We start from the raw sequence: 19,908 nt of genomic DNA, 5'->3' as shown, positions 1-19,908 counted from the left end.
TACTTCAAAATTTATATCATATCCGAAGGGTGTCCCGGAATGATGGGGATATTCTTATATATGCATCTTGTTAATGTCGGTTACCAGGTATTCACCATATGAATGATTTTTATCTCTATGTATGGGATGTGTATTGAAATATGAAATCTTGTGGTCTATTGTTACGATTTGATATATATAGGTTAAACCTATAACTCACCAACATTTTTCTTGACGTTTAAAGCATGTTTATTCTCAGGTGAATATTAAGAGCTTCCGCTGTTGCATACTAAAATAAGGACAAGATTTGGAGTCCATGTTTGTATGATATTGTGTAAAAACTGCATTCAAGAAACTGATTTCGATGTAACATATTTGTATTGTAAACCATTATGTAATGGTCGTGTGTAAACAGGATATTTTAGATTATCATTATTTGATAATCTACGTAAAGCTTTTTAAACCTTTATTTATGAAATAAAGGTTATGGTTTGTTTTAAAAATGAATGCAGTCTTTAAAAAACGTCTCATATAGAGGTCAAAACCTCGCAACGAAATCAATTAATATGGAACATTTTTAATCAAATAGAACGGGAAATTTCAACATGGGCTGCTAAGAGCTGATCATTGGAGTGTATATACCAATAGTACATACATCTAAAAGCTGTGTATTGTACGAGTACAAATACGGGTGCATACGAGTAGAATTGTTGATGAAACTGAACGAGGATGTAATTGTAAGCATTTTTGTTAAGTAGAAGTATTTTAATAAGTGTCTTGAAGTCTTTCAAAAGTGTATGAATACATATTAAAACACTACATGTATATACATTTTAACTGAGTCGTTAAGTCATCGTTAGTCGTTACATGTAAATGTTGTTTTGAAACCTTTAGGTTAACGATCTTGTTTAATGTTGTTAACCCATTGTTTATTATAACAAATGAGATGTTAAATTGTTATATTATCATGATATTATGATATATAATATATCTTAGTATGATATATATACAGTTAAATGTCGTTACAACGATAATCGTTACATATATGTCTCGTTTCGAAATCATTAAGTTAGTAGTCTTATTTTTACATATGTATTTCATTGTTAATACACTTAATAATATATTTACTTATCATTTAACATAATTAACCAAGTGTATCAATATCTTAATATGATTCATATGTACCTAGTAAGACGTTGTTATAACGATAATCGTTATATATATCGTTTTCGAGTTTCTTAAATTAATAGTCTCATTTTTATGTATATAACTCATTGTTAAAATACCTAATGAGATACATACTTATAATAAAATCATGTTAACTATATATATAACCATATATATGTCATCGTATAGTTTTTATAAGTTTTAACGTTCGTGAATCACCGGTCAACTTGGGTGGTCAATTGTCTATATGAAACCTATTTCAATTAATCAAGTCTTAACAAGTTTGATTGCTTAACATGTTGGAAACACTTAATCATGTAAATAACAATTTCATTTAATATATATATAAACATGGAAAAGTTCGGGTCACTACAGTACATAATACCTTTCATGTCTCAAATCTGAAGAAATGTTTTGCTAAAGAAGATCTCACTATTCCGTTAGACGAAATCCAAATCAATGAAAAACTTCAATTCATTGAAGAACCCGTTGAAATATGTAACATCCCGCATTTTTCCGTTAAATTATTTTAACGACCGTCTCTTTTTTTTTTAGATAATATCTTCCGTTATCTAAATTCGTAGTTTTCGTTGACTAACGTTCATAATATTTCCGTTATTTAATTATAACATCACTCGTTTACTCGAGCGTTTTCAAAATATTCGTTCGGTAAAATCCCGCACCCGCTTCTAAACTCGAGGGACTAAAATTGACACGGGGCAAACTAGTTGACTAGGTCAACTAGTCCACCCCAATCACCACCATTCAATCATCTCCATCTCTCTCTCTTTCTCTCTAGCAAGAACACACACACATTTACCCAATTCAATCATTCATCATCTAAATTCGATCTAGGAGGCCAACATCAAAACAAATTACGTATTTGGAATCCTCTCTTCATCCTCTACAATTTGATACCAACTTCATCTCGTTTGGGTAACATTTCTAAAAACTCTAGATTTCTCTAAATTCGTGTTTTTGACTTGAAATGGTGTTAGTTAGTGTCTATGGCTCGTGTATAACATGAATATATGTTTTGTTTGCTCGATTTGTTGTTTTGAGTAACTAGTTTGAACATTTGAAATGGGTGTGCTTAATCCTTAATTTTGGATGAGTTAATGTTGTTAAATTGTTAGAGTTTATGTTTTAAAAGTGTTACTAGCATCTTTAGCATCAATTTGATGTGTAGGTTGATTTGGAAAACATTATTAACATGATTATTGGTTTTGTGATTCTTGATTAGGGTTTGATGAACTCTAAAAGGAAATTTTGATGCTTTGAATGCCATGAAATGTTATTAGTTAGTGATTAGTTGTATTGTATGTTTCATTACCTTCAAAACGGCATATCATATGTGTGAATTGCATTCCCGAATCTCAAAATGCGTTTTGTAAACTTGAAACGATGGTTTTGAACATTTAATGACCACTTGACGAGATTTCGGCTATTGTAAATGATGTTTTTGCTTGATGAAAAGTGGTTAGTTGTATTCCTTGTCAAAATACCTTTCCAACGATATAAGATACTTGTTTTGGATGTTTACGATTTAGGATTTATGGGTATTTGAAGTTGGATTCTTGCTTGAGTGTGAAAACTGCCAGAATTCTCTGCACAGGTAATGGCGCGGCGCGCCATGTACCCGCGCGGCGCGCCAAAGTGGTCTGTCCAACTTTGTCGATTTTTGAATAATGTTTGCTATGCTACGCACCTCTGATTCACATGTAACTTGTTCTAACATGCTCATATATGATTAAAAACCTCAGAAAAATAGTTCGGGACCCGACCCGAACGTGTTGACTTTTCGTTGACTTTGACCGACCGAAGTTCGACTTTTTGTCAAACTTAACGAAATGATTGTGCAACCTTCCTAACTTGTTTCTATACTTGTATCTTGCATGAAACTTGACAAATTGATTCACATGCTACATAATCGAGTCGTAACGAGCCATAGGACTAATTGAACACATTTCGCCCGACCTTGTGTCGTAACCGGTTAATTGATACAACCTACTTGTTTAGGTTGAGGCTAAGCAACTATCATGCACACATTTACTTTGTGAAGTACATTTATACTCGTGCACTCGAGGTGAGATCATAGTCCCACCTTTTCAACAATTTTTATACTTTTAAATCTTGGGCTGAGAAACATATAATTTGTTACATCTTGTACTACTTAATTTTATGTTTTGAACACAAGTCCGATGAAACAAACATTCTACAGCGAGTTTAGAACAAAATCCTCAATTCGATTATCATTAATTACACTTGCCGGGTGTAAGCGAGAACTTATGTTTTATGGATCCATATGAGTTTGACAAACCCTCATTCAAACGGTTCGCTACCATTTACGAATGAAATATATTTTCGAGAAACAGTGTATGTTCTAACACTATTGTGATGGGGTTCTATGGAAGGAATGTTAAGCATTGATAATTGGGTGCTCGCGAACAAACTTTTGGAATGCAACTTTTGGATGATCAATTTTATGGAAATACTAAATCTTGTGGTTCAAAATATAACTTTTATTAATACACCTATGATTTCACCAACGTTTTTCGTTGACAGTTTTCTATATGTTTCTCAGGTTCATACATGGCTATTTGATACATGCTTCCGCGTACTTTCATACTTGCTTGAGGTCGAGCATACATGCATACACTCTGATTTCTTGCTTGGAGTCAAGCATACATACATACTTACGCTATTTATAGCAACTGTGATTTTCAACTAATTATGTCGCAAGTTATTTCATTTATACATTACTACCTTTGTAAACTTAAACTTGTTGTCGATCCATTTGGTAAACTAAACTTTGCAAGTCTTGTACTTTTTAAATGAATGCGACATAGTTTTGGTCAAACGAGTCTCATATAGGGACTACGACCACGTAACGGGACCTAAGTTAGCGGCGCCGTCAATGACGATTTTGTCGGGTCGCTACAGATGGTATCAGAGCGTTGGTTGTAGGGAACTAGGATATGTATTAGTGTATCTGACAGAGTCGTTAGGACGCATTAGTGAATCTAAACTACAACCGGATTGTTAGCCATTGCATTCTGACATACATTTTCTATAGATAGCACTTACTTGACTACTTGTGCATTATACTTAAATCATTCTTAGGCAAACTTCTTAATGATACCAAACTTTCATCATACGAATCGGTATTCTGCCACTTTCTGGTAAACCACGTTAGTTTCAAGATTCATACACGAAAGGATGACAACGACTTCATTAGTCACACTTGTTCGGGAACTCTGTCTCCCAGATTGTTATTCGCCACCGTCTCAACTTACTATCAGTGCCACACCAGTGTTCTTCACTATCTACCACTTCTTGTTACTACCATCACTACTCTAGGTGAGTATCGTCGTCACTACTTATCACTACGGTTGCGTACTACTCGTTATCATAATTCGTTACTCTTTTCGTGCCTAAGGACATTATTGTTTGACTTGAACCGCATTGACGTGAACAATCATTTATACACTTCCCTCGGGAAACGCTCCTTCCGAGTTGCACTAATTCTTTCGATTCAATACGAGTCACGTTAGAGACATCGTTACACTTTGTTCATTTTAAAACTTTATGATTATACGAACTTGAATCTATGGAGTGATGTGGGAATGGAGGTATGAGTTAGCGTAATATAACGACACTCGATCAACGTGGTTATATTACGGTAAGTCATACCAAAGTTCTAATGACACGTGATGGTGGTTGGACTCGATCAACCTAATCACCACCATGTGCCATGTACATGACTTCATCTTTCTTGATTGGATATCCGAAAACCCCGAGAATACTGATAACAACCATACCCGGGACACATCTTCGATTATTGTCGAAGCATTGTTATGCTTCCGAATGAATGGCAAATTCTTTCAACATCAGACGTATGTTATACGTGTATACTATCTCGTTTTCGCATAATTTTATCGACGAACTACAAACTGTTTGGTATGCTCACATCGAGGCGGAAACTTCTCTCGCATTACACTCGTACTTCCGTTTAAGGAAATCATTATTCTAAACTCTCAATGGAGAGAGAGACTCTTCACGTTATACTAGTATTCACCACGAGGGTGAATAGTCCTAACAAACGTTTTCGAAAACCGATAAATCTTCCGCGGCGTGAAACTCTTGAGAAACAGAAACTTGTTCTAACTAAAGTTTTCAAGTCCTAACAAACTTATTCAAATTTATCTTAAGGAAATGTACCTCGTTTCGGATCGAGATCCTCGTTTCACTTCTAGATTTAGGAGTGCCTTACAAAAGTCTCGGGACCACGTTTAGACATGAGTACCGCGTATCATCCACAAACCGACGAACAAAGCACATGTACAATTCAACCTTGAAAACCGTAATACGAATTTGCGTTATCAACTTCAAATTTACTTGAGAAAAGTATTTGCCTTTAGCCGAATTCTAGTACTACAATAATTTTCATTCGAGTATTAACGCCACATCTTTCGAGAACTCATATAGCCACAATTGTCATTTTCTAAATTGTTGAACCAAAGTAGTTGACATGCAAACCACCGGACCCGGACTCATTCATGAGATAACCGTTATGAACGTTCAAATCCAAGAAAGGCTCAAGGCGGACCGTAGTCGCCAAAAGAGCTAAGCCGATGTTAGACGTGGACCTCTCGAATTCCAAGTGGGTAACCGCGTAACGTTAAAAGTCGCACCTTAGGAAGGTCCAATCCGTTTCGGGAAACGTAGGAAGCTAAATCCGCGATACACAAAACCTTTTAAAATCCTGGGGCGTTTCGGACCCGTTACTAGCCGTTTAGATTTTTCAACTCATTCGAGTCTCCGTACATCCCACATTCTACGTATCAAACTTAAAGACGTGCCTTGCGAAACCAGGACTTGTTACCCTCTTCGACGAACCTACTATCGATGACAAACTTTCCTTCCTAGGAGAACCGGTTGAAATTTTGAATCATGAAACCAAACTCTGAAACAACGTAAAACCCCGACTGTCAAAGTTCGTTGAAATGCCCGATGAAGTACTTTCACTTATCCGTAGAATGGGCAACGCACGATCTCGATGAAGGAACAACGACTACTACTTTCAAGTAAATTTCGGGACGAAATTTCTTTTAAGGTGTAGGTAATGTAACATCCCGCATTTTTCCGTTAAATTATTTTAACGACCGTCTTTTTTTTTTTAGATAATATCTTCCGTTATCTAAATTCGTAGTTTCCATTGACTAACGTTCATAATATTTCCGTTATTTAATTATAACATCACTCGTTTACTCGAGCGTTTTCAAAATATTCGTTCGGTAAAATCCCGCACCCGCTTCTAAACTCGAGGGACTAAAATTGACACGGGGCAAACTAGTTGACTAGGTCAACTAGTCCACCCCAATCACCACCATTCAATCATCTCCATCTCTCTCTCTTTCTCTCTAGCAAGAACACACACACATTTACCCAATTCAATCATTCATCATCTAAATTCGATCTAGGAGGCCAACATCAAAACAAATTACGTATTTGGAATCCTCTCTTCATCCTCTACAATTTGATACCAACTTCATCTCGTTTGGGTAACATTTCTAAAAACTCTAGATTTCTCTAAATTCGTGTTTTTGACTTGAAATGGTGTTAGTTAGTGTCTATGGCTCGTGTATAACATGAATATATGTTTTGTTTGCTCGATTCGTTGTTTTGAGTAACTAGTTTGAACATTTGAAATGGGTGTGCTTAATCCTTAATTTTGGATGAGTTAATGTTGTTAAATTGTTAGAGTTTATGTTTTAAAAGTGTTACTAGCATCTTTAGCATCAATTTGATGTGTAGGTTGATTTGGAAAACATCATTAACATGATTATTGGTTTTGTGATTCTTGATTAGGGTTTGATGAACTCTAAAAGGAAATTTTGATGCTTTGAATGCCATGAAATGTTATTAGTTAGTGATTAGTTGTATTGTATGTTTCATTACCTTCAAAACGGTATATCATATGTGTGAATTGCATTCCCGAATCTTAAAATGCGTTTTGTAAACTTGAAACGATGGTTTTGAACATTTAATGACCACTTGACGAGATTTTGGCTATTGTAAATGATGTTTTTGCTTCATGAAAAGTGGTTAGTTGTATTCCTTGTCAAAATACCTTTCCAACGATATAAGATACTTGTTTTGGATGTTTATGGTTTAGGATTTATGGGTATTTGAAGTTGGATTCGTGCTTGAGTGTGAAAACTGCCAGAATTCTCTGCACAGGTAATGGCGCGGCGCGCCATGTACCCGCGCGGCGCGCCAAAGTGGTCTGTCCAACTTTGTCGATTTTTGAATAATGTTTGCTATGCTATGCACCTCCGATTCACATGTAACTTGTTCTAACATGCTCATATATGATTAAAAACCTCAGAAAAATAGTTCGGGACCCGACCCGAACGTGTTGACTTTTCGTTGACTTTGACCGACCGAAGTTCTACTTTTTGTCAAACTTAACCAAATGATTGTGCAACCTTCCTAACTTGTTTCTATACTTGTATCTTGCATGAAACTTGACAAATTGATTCACATGCTGCATAATCGAGTCGTAACGAGCCATAGGACTAATTGAACACATTTCGCCCGACCTTGTGTCGTAATCGGTTAATTGATACAACTTACTTGTTTAGGTTGAGGCTAAGCAACTATCATGCACACATTTACTTTGTGAAGTACATTTATACTCGTGCACTCGAGGTGAGATCATAGTCCCACATTTTCAACAATTTTTATACTTTTAAATCTTGGGCTGAGAAACATATACTTTGTTACATCTTGTACTACTTACTTTTATGTTTTGAACACAAGTCCGATGAAACAAACATTCTACAGCGAGTTTAGAACAAAATCCTCAATTCGATTATCATTAATTACACTTGCCGGGTGTAAGCGAGAACTTATATTGTATGGATCCATATGGGTTTGACAAACCCTCATTCAAACGGTTCGCTACCGTTTACGAATGAAATATATTTTCGAGAAACAGTGTATGTTCTAACACTATTGTGATGGGGTTCTATGGAAGGAATGTTAAGCATTGATAATTGGGTGCTCGCGAACAAACTTTTGGAATGCAACTTTTGGATGATCAATTTTATGGAAATACTAAATCTTGTGGTTCAAAATATAACTTTTATTAATACACCTATGATTTCACCAACGTTTTTCGTTGACAGTTTTCTATATGTTTCTCAGGTTCATACATGGCTATTTGATACATGCTTCCGCGTACTTTCATACTTGCTTGAGGTCGAGCATACATGCATACACTCTGATTTCTTGCTTGGAGTCAAGCATACATACATACTTACGCTATTTATAGCAACTGTGATTTTCAACTAATTATGTCGCAAGTTATTTCATTTATACATTACTACCTTTGTAAACTTAAACTTGTTGTCGATCCGTTTGGTAAACTAAACTTTGCAAGTCTTGTACTTTTCAAATGAATGCGACATAGTTTTGGTCAAACGAGTCTCATATAGGGACTACGACCACGTAACGGGACCTAAGTTAGCGGTGCCGTCAATGACGATTTTGTCGGGTCGCTACAAAATAATGGATCGTGAGGTTAAAAGACTTAAGCAAAATAAAATACCAATTGTTAAGGTTCAATGGAATGCTCGTAGAGGACCCGAGTTCACCTGGGAATGTGAAGACCAGATAAAGAAGGAATACCCGCACTTATTTCCAGAAGATGCGTCAACACCTTCAAACGCTTAAAATTTCGGGACAAAATTTATTTAACGGGTTGGTACTGTAGTGACCCGAACTTTTCCATGATTATATATTAAATGAAAACTATATTTTCATGATTAAATGTTTCCAACATGTTAAGCAATCAAACTTGTTAAGACTTGATTATTTGAAATGAGTTTCATGTAGACAATTGACCACCCAAGTTGACCGGCGATTCACGAACGTTAAAACTTATAAAAATTATATGATGATATATATATGGACATATATATATATATATATATATATATATATATATATATATATATATATATATAGTTAACATGATATTATGATAAGAAAGTATCTCACTAGGTATATTAACAACGAGTTATATACATTGAATGAGACTATTGAATTAAGAAAACTCGAAACGATATATATAACGATTATCGTTATAACAACGTCTTACTAAATACATATGTATCATATTAAGATATTAATACACTATGTTTAACATCATGAAATGATAATTACATATATCATTAAGCGTATTAACAATGAACTACACGAGTAAGATGAGACTACTAACTTAAGGATTTCGAAACAATACATATATGTAACGATTATCGTTGTAATAGTATTTTATACATACATACATATATATATATATATATATATATATATATATATATATATATATATATATATATATATATATATGATATTAAGATATATTAATACACCATGTTAACATGTTAACATAAAAATTTAACATCTCATTTAAGTGTAATAACAATGGATCTATTACATTTAACAAGATCGTTAACTTAAAGGTTCCGAAACAACACTTACATGTAACGACTAACGATGACTTAATGACTCAGTTAAAATGTATATACATATAGTATATTAAGATGTATTAGTACACTTTTGAAAGATTTCAGGACACATATCAAAGTACTTCTACTTAACAAAAATACTTACAATTGCATTCTCATTCATTTTCATCAACAATTCTACTCGTATGCACCCGTATTCGTACTCATACAATACCCAGCTCCTAGACGTATATACTATTGGTATATACATATAATAATTCAGCTCTTAGCAGCCCTTGTGAGTCACCTAACCATGTGGGAACCATAATTTGGCAACTACCATGAAATATCTCACAAAATTACAAACTAATGTGATCTTAAATGGACATGCATGATCACGTTTTCAACATCACCATTATCACTCTCATTTTTCAACTTTCATGCATCAAATTGATCTCTCTCTTGTTCTCTCATATTGTTCTAAGTGTTCTTCATCATTTCCTTCATAATCTACATCAATCTAGCTCATAAATCCTAACCTATATCAACTTATAAAACAACTACTCAAAAAAACTTCAAGAACACTTTCATATTTGCAAGTCTACTTCCAAACTTTCTAATCCATTCCAAGTAATCATATAAGCTCAAGAAATCTTTCTTATTTACAGTAAGATATCTTTCTAATACAAGGTAATACTCATATTCAAACTTTGATTCAATTTCTGTAACTATAACTATCTTATTTCGAGTGGAAATCTTTCTGTAACTATAACTATCTTATTTCGAGTGGAAATCTTACTTGAACTTGTTTTCGTGTCATGATTCTACTTCAAGAACTTTCATGCCATCCAAGAATCCTTTGAAGCTAGATCAATTTTTGTTACTTCCAGTAGGTTTACCTACTAAACTTGAGGTAGTAATTATGTTCATAACATCATTCGATTCATATATATATAACTATCTTATTCGTAGATTTAAACTTGTAATCACTAGAACATAGTTTACTTAATTCTAAACTTGTTCGCAAATAAAGTTAATCCTTCTAAATTGACTTTTAAAATCAACTAAACACATGTTATATATCCATATGATATGCTAAATTAATGATTTAAAACCTGAAAACACGAAAAACACTGTAAAAACGGACATACGCCGTTGTAGTAACACCGCGGGCTGTTTTGGGTTTGATAATTAAAAACTATGATAAACTTTGATTTAAAAGTTGTTCTTCTGAGAAAATGATTTTTCTTATGAACATGAAACTATATCCAAAAATCATGGTTAAACTCAAAGTGGACGTATGTTTTTCAAAATGGTCATCAAGATGTCGTTCTTTCGACGGAAATGACTACCTCTTTAAAAAATAACTTGTAACTTGTATTTCTGACTATAAACTTATACTTTTTCTGTTTAGTTTCATAAATTTCAGTTCATTATGAAACCATAGCAACTTGAATCACTCAAAACGGATTTGAAACGAAGAAATGACGGGTAAAACAAAATTGGATAAATTTGCTAGTTTTAGCTACGAAAATTTTGTAACAAATCTAGACTAAACATATCCTAACTAATTTATATTGTATTATACATATTATGTAATCTTGGGATACCATAGACACGTATACAATGTTTTGACATATCATATCGACCCATCTATATATATATATTACGGAACAACCATAGACACTCTATATGCAGTAATGCTTGAGTTAGCTATACAGGGTTGAGGTTGATTCCAAAATAATATATATACTTTGAGTTGTGATCTAGCCTGAGACTTGTATACACTGGGTCGTGAATTGATTCGAGATAATATATATTGATTTATTTATGTACATCTAACTGTGGACAACTAGTTATAGGTTACTAACGACGACTGCTAACTTAACAAACTTAAATCATAAAAACGTAATAAAAAATGTTGTGAATATATTTCAATCATACTTTGATATATATGTACATATTTGTTATAGGTTCGTGAATCGACCAGTGGCCAAGTCTTATTTCCAACGAAGGAAAAATATGTGAAAGTGAGTTATAGTCCCACTTTTTAAATCTAATATTTTTGGGATGAGAATACATGCAGTTTTATAAATGTTTTACAAAATAGACACAAGTACGTTAAACTACATTCTATGGTTGAATTATTAAACCAAATATGCCCCTTTTTAGTCTGGTAATCTAAGAATTAGGGAACAGACACCCTAATTGACGCGAATCCTAAAGATAGATCTATTGGGCCCAACAAGCCCCATCCAAAGTACCGGATGCTTTAGTACTTCGAATTTATCATGTCTGAAGGGAGTCCTGGAATGATGGGGATATTCTATATGCATCTTGTTAAGGTCGGTTACCAGGTGTTCACCATATGAATGATTTTTATCTCTATGCAGTTTGCGAAATGCCTGATACGAGATGTGGATTTATGAGAAATGAAATCTTGTGGTCTATTATTACAATTTGATAAATATATAGGTTAAACCTATAACTCACCAACATTTTTTTTTTTTTGACGTTTTAAGCATGTTTATTCTCAGGTGATTGTTAAGAGCTTCCGCTGTTGCATACCAAATTAAGGACAAGATTTGGAGTGCATGCTTGTATTATATTGTTTAAAAACTGCATTCGAAGGCATATATATATATATGTGTAATATTATTGTAAACCATTATGTAATGGTCGTGTGAAAACGCTATATTCTAGATTATCATTATTTGATAATCGTCGTAATATTTAAAAAGTTATGGCTTGTTTTAAAATCGAATGCAGCCTTTGAAAAACGTCTCATATAGAGGTCAAAACCTCGCAAGGAAATCAATTAATATGGAACGTTTATAATCAATATGAACGAGACATTTCACAAAGGCTGTCTGTTGATCACCCTGCAATACATTTCAAATAGAACTATTTTAAAGGGTGCAATTGGGCGATGTCGATGTTGTAGGAATCGCATACACCCAAAAAGAAGTCATTTATTAGAAATCTGAGATTTCCTTGGTACATAGAGGTTTTGATAAAACGCAGTCATCCCCTCTGGAGGATTGTTTGCCCTTGCATCCTCAGTAGGAGCGATTAGGAAGAATTGATCCAGTAATGGATAATTGATTTTTAATTGCTCAATCTTCTCATCCGTCATATACGATGAGTAGTTGTTCGCAGTCATTGCGGATGAAGATTGGGGAGTAGAGGGGGAAACCATGCTTAATTATGATGAATCGCGAAAACAAATTGAATGTTAAGCAACGTGGAAATTATAGCAGCAAAGTTTTAATTGAAAGCGAGGTGAATAAGAAAGCGTAAAGTGAAATGGGGCGGTAATTGGTCCTATTTATAGTGTTAATAGAGAGGTTAAAAGATTATTCGCAATGATTACAATCAATGGCTATAAGTTTGCAAAAATACATCAACAGCTAGAAAAGAGCCGTTAAGAAAAACTGATGGGACGCGAACAGTTTTTCAGACGCATGTTTTTATGCGTAACGGATAAATTTTTACGGACCGTTTGAAAGAACATTTTTAACTACATTTTTTAGAGTTTATTATGTTATATTTTCTGCGTAAATATAACACAGTAAACTGGGGGGACTTGATCATATACATAGGCATGTATATGCATATTTTAAGTGAAAAAGGCAATCCAAATGCAAGTGCAAACAGAACCGCAGAAAAAACAACAACTGCGTGTTGCGTTATCACAGTGCGAAAGCCCACGTAAATTGAGATTGCGAAGATGTCCCGCATAAACACTGCGGATTAATAAAGTGTTCGCGAACATTGGTTCTGCGAATATTCCAAAGATATAAATAGAGAGTTTGACCTCTCATTTTAGGTTGTTGATTCTGTGCAATAGCTCTGGTCTTTTGTGATTCACTTGTGACCACACCCAAGTATCAATCATAATCGAGCTAAGGTAATGCAATCAAGACCGGGACATGGTGATTGATCACTTGAATCTAAGTGAAAGACGATCATAAGGTCCCAAAAACATTATCAACACCACCATCCACCCGCTTCTAATCTAGGATTGATCACGGGCCTAGTAATAAGTTTAAACTTTGAAATGGCATATTTTTTTACTTGTAGTTCCGATTTAGGCATTGTTTTTATTTGAAATATTAATCGTGTATTTTTTCGAGATCTATCCGTTGGCAAACCGCCGAAGGCAGGTTTGTCGTAAAAAATCTTCAAAATTCAGCCTCAAAGACATTCAATTTTGCCGTTTTTCGATGATTTGACTTTCAAACGCATTTTGACCTCTCATAAGTTCCTGTAGAACATTCTAATTTGTAATTCGTTTAATTCTCCACTATTATTCACTAAAACTAAATGAAACTCCTCAATCAATTTGAACTACATTATACAACTCGAAAATCACACATTTGTATATAATCACAACTCGCAATGTGCGGTCGATTTCTGAATAAAAATTTGGAATAAAAACATATAGATCTCTAAAAATTACACACTTTAAAAAAACGGTGCCTAAATACGAGTTACAGGTTAAAAGTTATCGCGATTTGAAAATTTTTAATCGTGTCTGGTCGCGCCTAGTCGCAAGGTCGTAAGACCACCTGCGACCCAGCGATTGCAACGTCGCAAAATCACCTGCTACCCAGCGACTTGCGAGGGCATTTTGGCAAGTTTCTTTTTTTGGGGAATAGTTATAATTCATTTAAAAATGGGCGTTTTGGTAAAACATGATTGAAAATTGAGTGAAATGGAAAATATATATATATATATATATATATATATATATATATATATATATATATATATATATATATATATAGAACAACGAGGTGTCAAGAAATGATCGGTATCAAATTGGGTGTTTGCCAGTCGCAAATATAACTAACACCCCATAATCGTCAAAATCTGACGCCCCGTAAGACCACAAATAACGTGGCAACACCTCAACAATCAAAAACCCCTAAATCTGAGTTGGCATGTGATGTGGCACGAAATCTGACACCCCTAATGCACCGTCAAATCTGATGCCCGAGGGGTGTTCGTCACACTGCTAAAGGAAAAAATGTGAGCGTCAATTTTTTTCAGCCAATCAGAGTGCACAAAAATTTTATATTATAAATATATTTATTTTATACTCAACTTCCAATCATATATTACCACACCATCCAAAATCTTTCACTTACTCAAATTTAACACTCACCACTTTTTAATTTAATTGCAACGTCACAGTTAGAAAATCATTTTTTCATCAAAAAGTGTATCAATTGATTCAACTTCACAATCAGAGTTATTTGTAGTCTAACAGGTGTTACGTGCCTGAAATTTGTCTAACTCAAATTTTGACACTAATCTGTCCAACTCAGAGTTTGACACTAATCTAACGACGTGTAGTATATGGTGTTACAGTAGTCTTCAGCTACAATCTGTGAAGTTGTGCCTAAGATGTATCAGTATATTTGTGTATTACGCATGCAAAAAGTATAGACATTTGGGATTTTGGGTCACTGGTTTGCAGAACGGACATATTAAACCCTTCTATATTTGAACAAACTGACCTTAGGTTCAAGAATTGAAAACATTAATTAAAATGCTGAAAGGAATTTGCAAGAAAGTTTTGAGGATAAACAAAAAGTTGCACACTTTGTAGTTTTAAGCAATGTAATAACATTAGTGGTTGTTCTATTCATCCATCTATAAAACATAATATAAGCTAATAAAACTATATTTTAAGTGATCTCAAAGGTAAAACTACTACAACTGACACTACTCACTTTCAGTATCACTGCCTTCTAAAGTGATATGGTTTAGATTTCGTTCAAGTGGTGGAAGTCCATCATCAGAATCATCCGATCTTTCATCTACACTATCGTCTGCATTGTCTACTTCTGTATAAACAAAAGACCAAGAGTCAGCATATAGAGTAAATTGACCATGAAGATTACAAAGCACGCACTTGGTTTGACTATATGTTAAATCAATTTATTGAAAGTAACAAAATTTATTAATCACAAATACAGTTTTCATTAGGCATGTTCTAAAATAAATTTTCTTTTTACAAATGAATACAAAACAATTGACTGCACAGGCTTGCAGAGGGAAACATTTATTTTCAATGATGTAATATGTATAAGAAGAGAAATTGATTGATTATTTGAGTCTAGTTGTCACAGTTTCTCGTCACCATGCCAATGCTAGCTGAAACTGTAGAGAATACCTCCTCCTTTTGGCAAAACTTTGGGAATATTAGAACTTTGCTCAGATAGCCAGGAATTTTGGACAGCGATAATCTCAGCACTGTTCTCGCACTTGGAATATGCCTTCAAAAGTTCCCTGCATTGTGAGACATCATCAACATCAAATGGTAACAAATATCATCTTCAACCAGATATAATAACACAAACCATCCCAAGATAACCCAATGGTTGGGAGCCTGAACTCCTTGCGAGAGATAGCATAGTTCAAATCTTGGGGTGGACAGGGAAGATTTGGGTTAACGGTCACGGACTGTTTCGTATAGGCCACATACATCAGAGTTGTAAATACTTGCCCTCCTAGCTAACCAGACGGGAAAAACCTCATAACACAACAAATAACACAACACCACATCTTCCATACTCACAAAGTTCATGTTTCTATTGAACATAAGTCTAATAAATGAGTTACATATATTTCATGTTCTTTGTTGTGAAATCAATCTACAACTCAACTTGCTAGCGTGGCATTATAGTAATTAACCAGTATGTTAGTAAAAACCACGAAAGAGCAGTGAATTTAGAATAAGTTAAAATTCCTCATTCTTCATGTCTACGGTAACCTGTTAGCCTATATACTGATTTAGTTGCATATTATATACATTCTCAAGTGTAATGCTTATTCTCAAAGCATGTGGCAAGTACAATATTACTTGGCTAATGAGATCGATTAAAGCATCTGAAAACAAAAACGTAGCATCGATAACCTAAAAATTGGGTACCGAATGTACTAAAATACCTGTTGAGAGACAAGAAAGCATGGCCCCACTTGAACTTGCTTAGCAACAACTCACCATTTTCTACCTCGCCACTGTCAGAAACAAGCATCGAAATATAAATCAATTAAAATATACAAATGAATAAATTATAACAAAAAACATGGTAATTAGTTGATACATAACTTTTTTACAGCTAACATCAGAAATACACATTGTAAACCATGTCTTTCAAATGGTATAGGAAATGATTGTTGGTGAAAAATTTGTTCCCCATAAGAGTCAATATGGTAAGAATGTGTTGTGAACATATCATAAGACATAAACACTTTCTTGATGTTCTTAGTGGCGGCTAACATTCACAATTAAGAGTAATCATTCCAACTTTAACGCTTTCTTGGAACTAAAGTCTCTTAAAGTATAACCAATTTCTTTATTATCCCTCTTCCGTTCTCTTATTTTCTTGAAGAATTTAAAGTGTTAATGAGATATAAACCTTTTAGTACACATAACTAAAAGATTGGGGATAAAGTAAATTCAGCGGGGTTAACTTATTCTATTTTTAGGTTACCTGATAAAGAGCACTTTGAATCGTGAATCATTTCCCTATCTATGAAATGTGACTACAACCCATGTTAATGTTTAACCATGGTAATGGATATTGTACAAAAATAGAAAGAGGTAGGGGTAGTTACCATATAATTAAACCTGCAGATAGCGCCTCAACACAAGATAGCTCGCATGGTCGACCGTAATTTACTGGATTTGCAGCCACTAACCATGGTACTGTATACAAACAAATCTATCAATTTACAAGAAATATGACATCAACAAACACATTGAACCTGTATGCATTAGTTATTATTGATCATATATATAGGCATATATATGTATATTTTAAGAGCAAAAGGCAATTCAAATACAAGTGCAAATAGAACCGCGGAGATAAACAAGCAATTGCGTAATGCGCTATAGCACTGCGGATGCCCGCATAAATTGAGATTGCGAAGATGTCCCGCATAAACATTGTGGATCTGCTACCTTTGCGCGAGCATTAACTCCGCGAATATCCTAAACCTATAAATAGGGAGTTTGGCCTCTCATTTTAGGTTGTTGCTTTTGTGCAATTGCTCTGGTCTTTGTGATTTACTTGTGACTACGCCCAAGTATCAATCATAATCGAGCCAAGGTAATGCAATCAAGACCGGGACATGGTGATTGATCACTTGAATCTAAGTAAAAGACGATCATAAGTTCCAAAAACATTATCAACACCACCATCCACCCCTCATTGCACTCAATTCCTAAATTAGATTTTAGCATCTGATTTAGGATTGATCAATTGTGTCACATTCACAGCAAGCCCTAATTTTTTGTTCTCAACTTCACTTAAAACAGCATTTTGAAAAGATACAGTTTGAAATTCTTACACAGACGGGGAGCAGCACATCGTAGCTTCGTAAAAGGTACATCATCCAAACGTGCCCAAGAACAATCTACTACCGCCAACCCTTTCCTTGTAATCAGGTCTGAATCTTCCCTTGAAATGCACTGCTGTCCAACAGGACTGTAACAACCAAAATGCATCAATACAGATACATAACACACCCTAAAATTTTGTACATGTTTAATGTTTAATTACTAGTTGCTGCATAAAACTTTGAGCTAGAGATAAAGCTTGGGTACCTTAAAGCAATACCCCCAAACCCATTTCCTACCCGAAGCTCCTGCATAAAACCGTTCAAACATCAAACACAAATTATATCGTCAAGATAACAGTGTCAGTGTTATATAAAAACAAAGCATTAAACTAAAACATCCTACTGCAACACTTACTTTCAACAATCCGAATCTAGCAAGTTTGCGTCCTGTACATCTTTTAACATCACACTGCCCGAAATCCTAAATCAACACAAAAAGTCATCAGCATTAAACTTAATAAATATCTCTTCAAGACTTCAACTACTAAACTCAAAGTATGGTGATTTTCATCTATGAACTTTTCATTATTTATCTCCATTGTACACAACTTAATCACTAATTAATATTGTATGTATCATACTTGCATTTTTCCTGCACCTGTATCTTGCAAAATTGCACAAAAACCCAACTAACTTTCATATTTTACCGTTCAATGAAAAGACCTTACTCACCATTGCACGAAATACAATACAACTATAAAATCGACCTTGAATTATAACGGAATATAGGTGAAAGCATGTTACATTTTTCTTTGATGTTATCTATACTAAAAAGTTTTTAGTAAAAACAACATCAAACAGAAGGGTTTATAATTAGTGACATTAAGTAACAAACATACCCACATGGCTAGCTGAATTTTAGATACAACTGGTGAGTCTTCTTCGGATTCTGTATCATTAAGAATTAAGAAATACATAAAGAAAATATTCTTTTTAACATAATATTAATAATAAATAATAAATGTAAATAAATAAATACTAATAAGGCTAAAAAAAGGTTACCTGGATGAGCAGGAAGAGATTCATCTTCACTGGAGAAAAAAGTAAGATTATGATGAAGAGTATATGTGGGAAACGGAATGAATTTTAATTTAATTAATTTTAATGAAATTATAAAGAAATTAAAAAAGTAGTGAGTGGAACTGGAAGTACCAATTTGGTTGAGGTGTTCGACTGGATTGAGCTTTGTACTTCCTGGACTTGTTGTAACCCATTTCGGTTTGCTGTCGCTTGATGTTGTTTTCGTATTTAGGTCTTGTGACACCGACAATGGTTGCGGACGACGACCACGGCTTGATGCAAGCCGGAAAAGAAAAAGGAAAAGGAGTTAATTACAGATAGTTGACATTTCCATCGTAACACTTAAACTTATTTGTTTGCATAGTTGATACCCGGGGGCGAAAGTGTGGTGACGGGGGCGGCTGATCCCAGTAAAAAAAAATTTGAGTGTAAAAATTTTGGATTTTTCGACTTAATTTTGGGTTTTTCGACTTTGACTCGGTAGATTTTTTTTCCCCCAAACTTACATGTTTTGCTCCAAAATCTTCAAATTTTGCCTCAAATTCTCTAACTTTTGCTCCAAATTCTTCAAATTTTGCCCCAAAATCTTCAATTTTTACCTCAAAATCTTTAAATTTTGTCCAAAAAAATTGCTATGGTTTAAAAAAAAAAATTTACCCCCAGTGAAAAAAATCTTAGTTTCGCCTCTGGTTGATTCCTCACCTTTGCTTAACTATCGTGATGGTTGGCACTCCAACCTAACTCTAGTTAAAATTTAAGGGTTAACCCCTCACATGTATAATGCAGGTGAGGGTAAATTTGTATGTTT

At 34.2% G+C, this 19,908-nt stretch overlaps 1 protein-coding gene across 1 annotated transcript; it reads right to left on the bottom strand.

Moving 5' to 3' along the window:
• Positions 1-15,252: 15,252 nt before the first annotated feature.
• Positions 15,253-19,433, bottom strand: LOC139861936 (uncharacterized). The gene is made up of 10 exons (XM_071850458.1): positions 19,233-19,433; positions 19,083-19,111; positions 18,920-18,969; positions 18,436-18,501; positions 18,286-18,326; positions 18,030-18,166; positions 17,295-17,385; positions 16,623-16,694; positions 15,847-15,962; positions 15,253-15,517 (listed from the first exon to the last, which is right to left on the bottom strand). Exons 1-10 carry the CDS (start codon positions 19,292-19,294, stop codon positions 15,396-15,398), a joined length of 786 nt encoding a protein of 261 aa, XP_071706559.1. The 5' UTR covers positions 19,295-19,433; the 3' UTR covers positions 15,253-15,395.
• Positions 19,434-19,908: the final 475 nt, after the last annotated feature.

This window comes from Rutidosis leptorrhynchoides, chromosome 8 (assembly GCF_046630445.1).
Source record: "Rutidosis leptorrhynchoides isolate AG116_Rl617_1_P2 chromosome 8, CSIRO_AGI_Rlap_v1, whole genome shotgun sequence".
NCBI lineage: Eukaryota > Viridiplantae > Streptophyta > Magnoliopsida > Asterales > Asteraceae > Rutidosis > Rutidosis leptorrhynchoides.
Note: the sequence above shows the minus strand (reverse complement) of the source record. Positions and strands in the feature narration are given on the sequence as shown.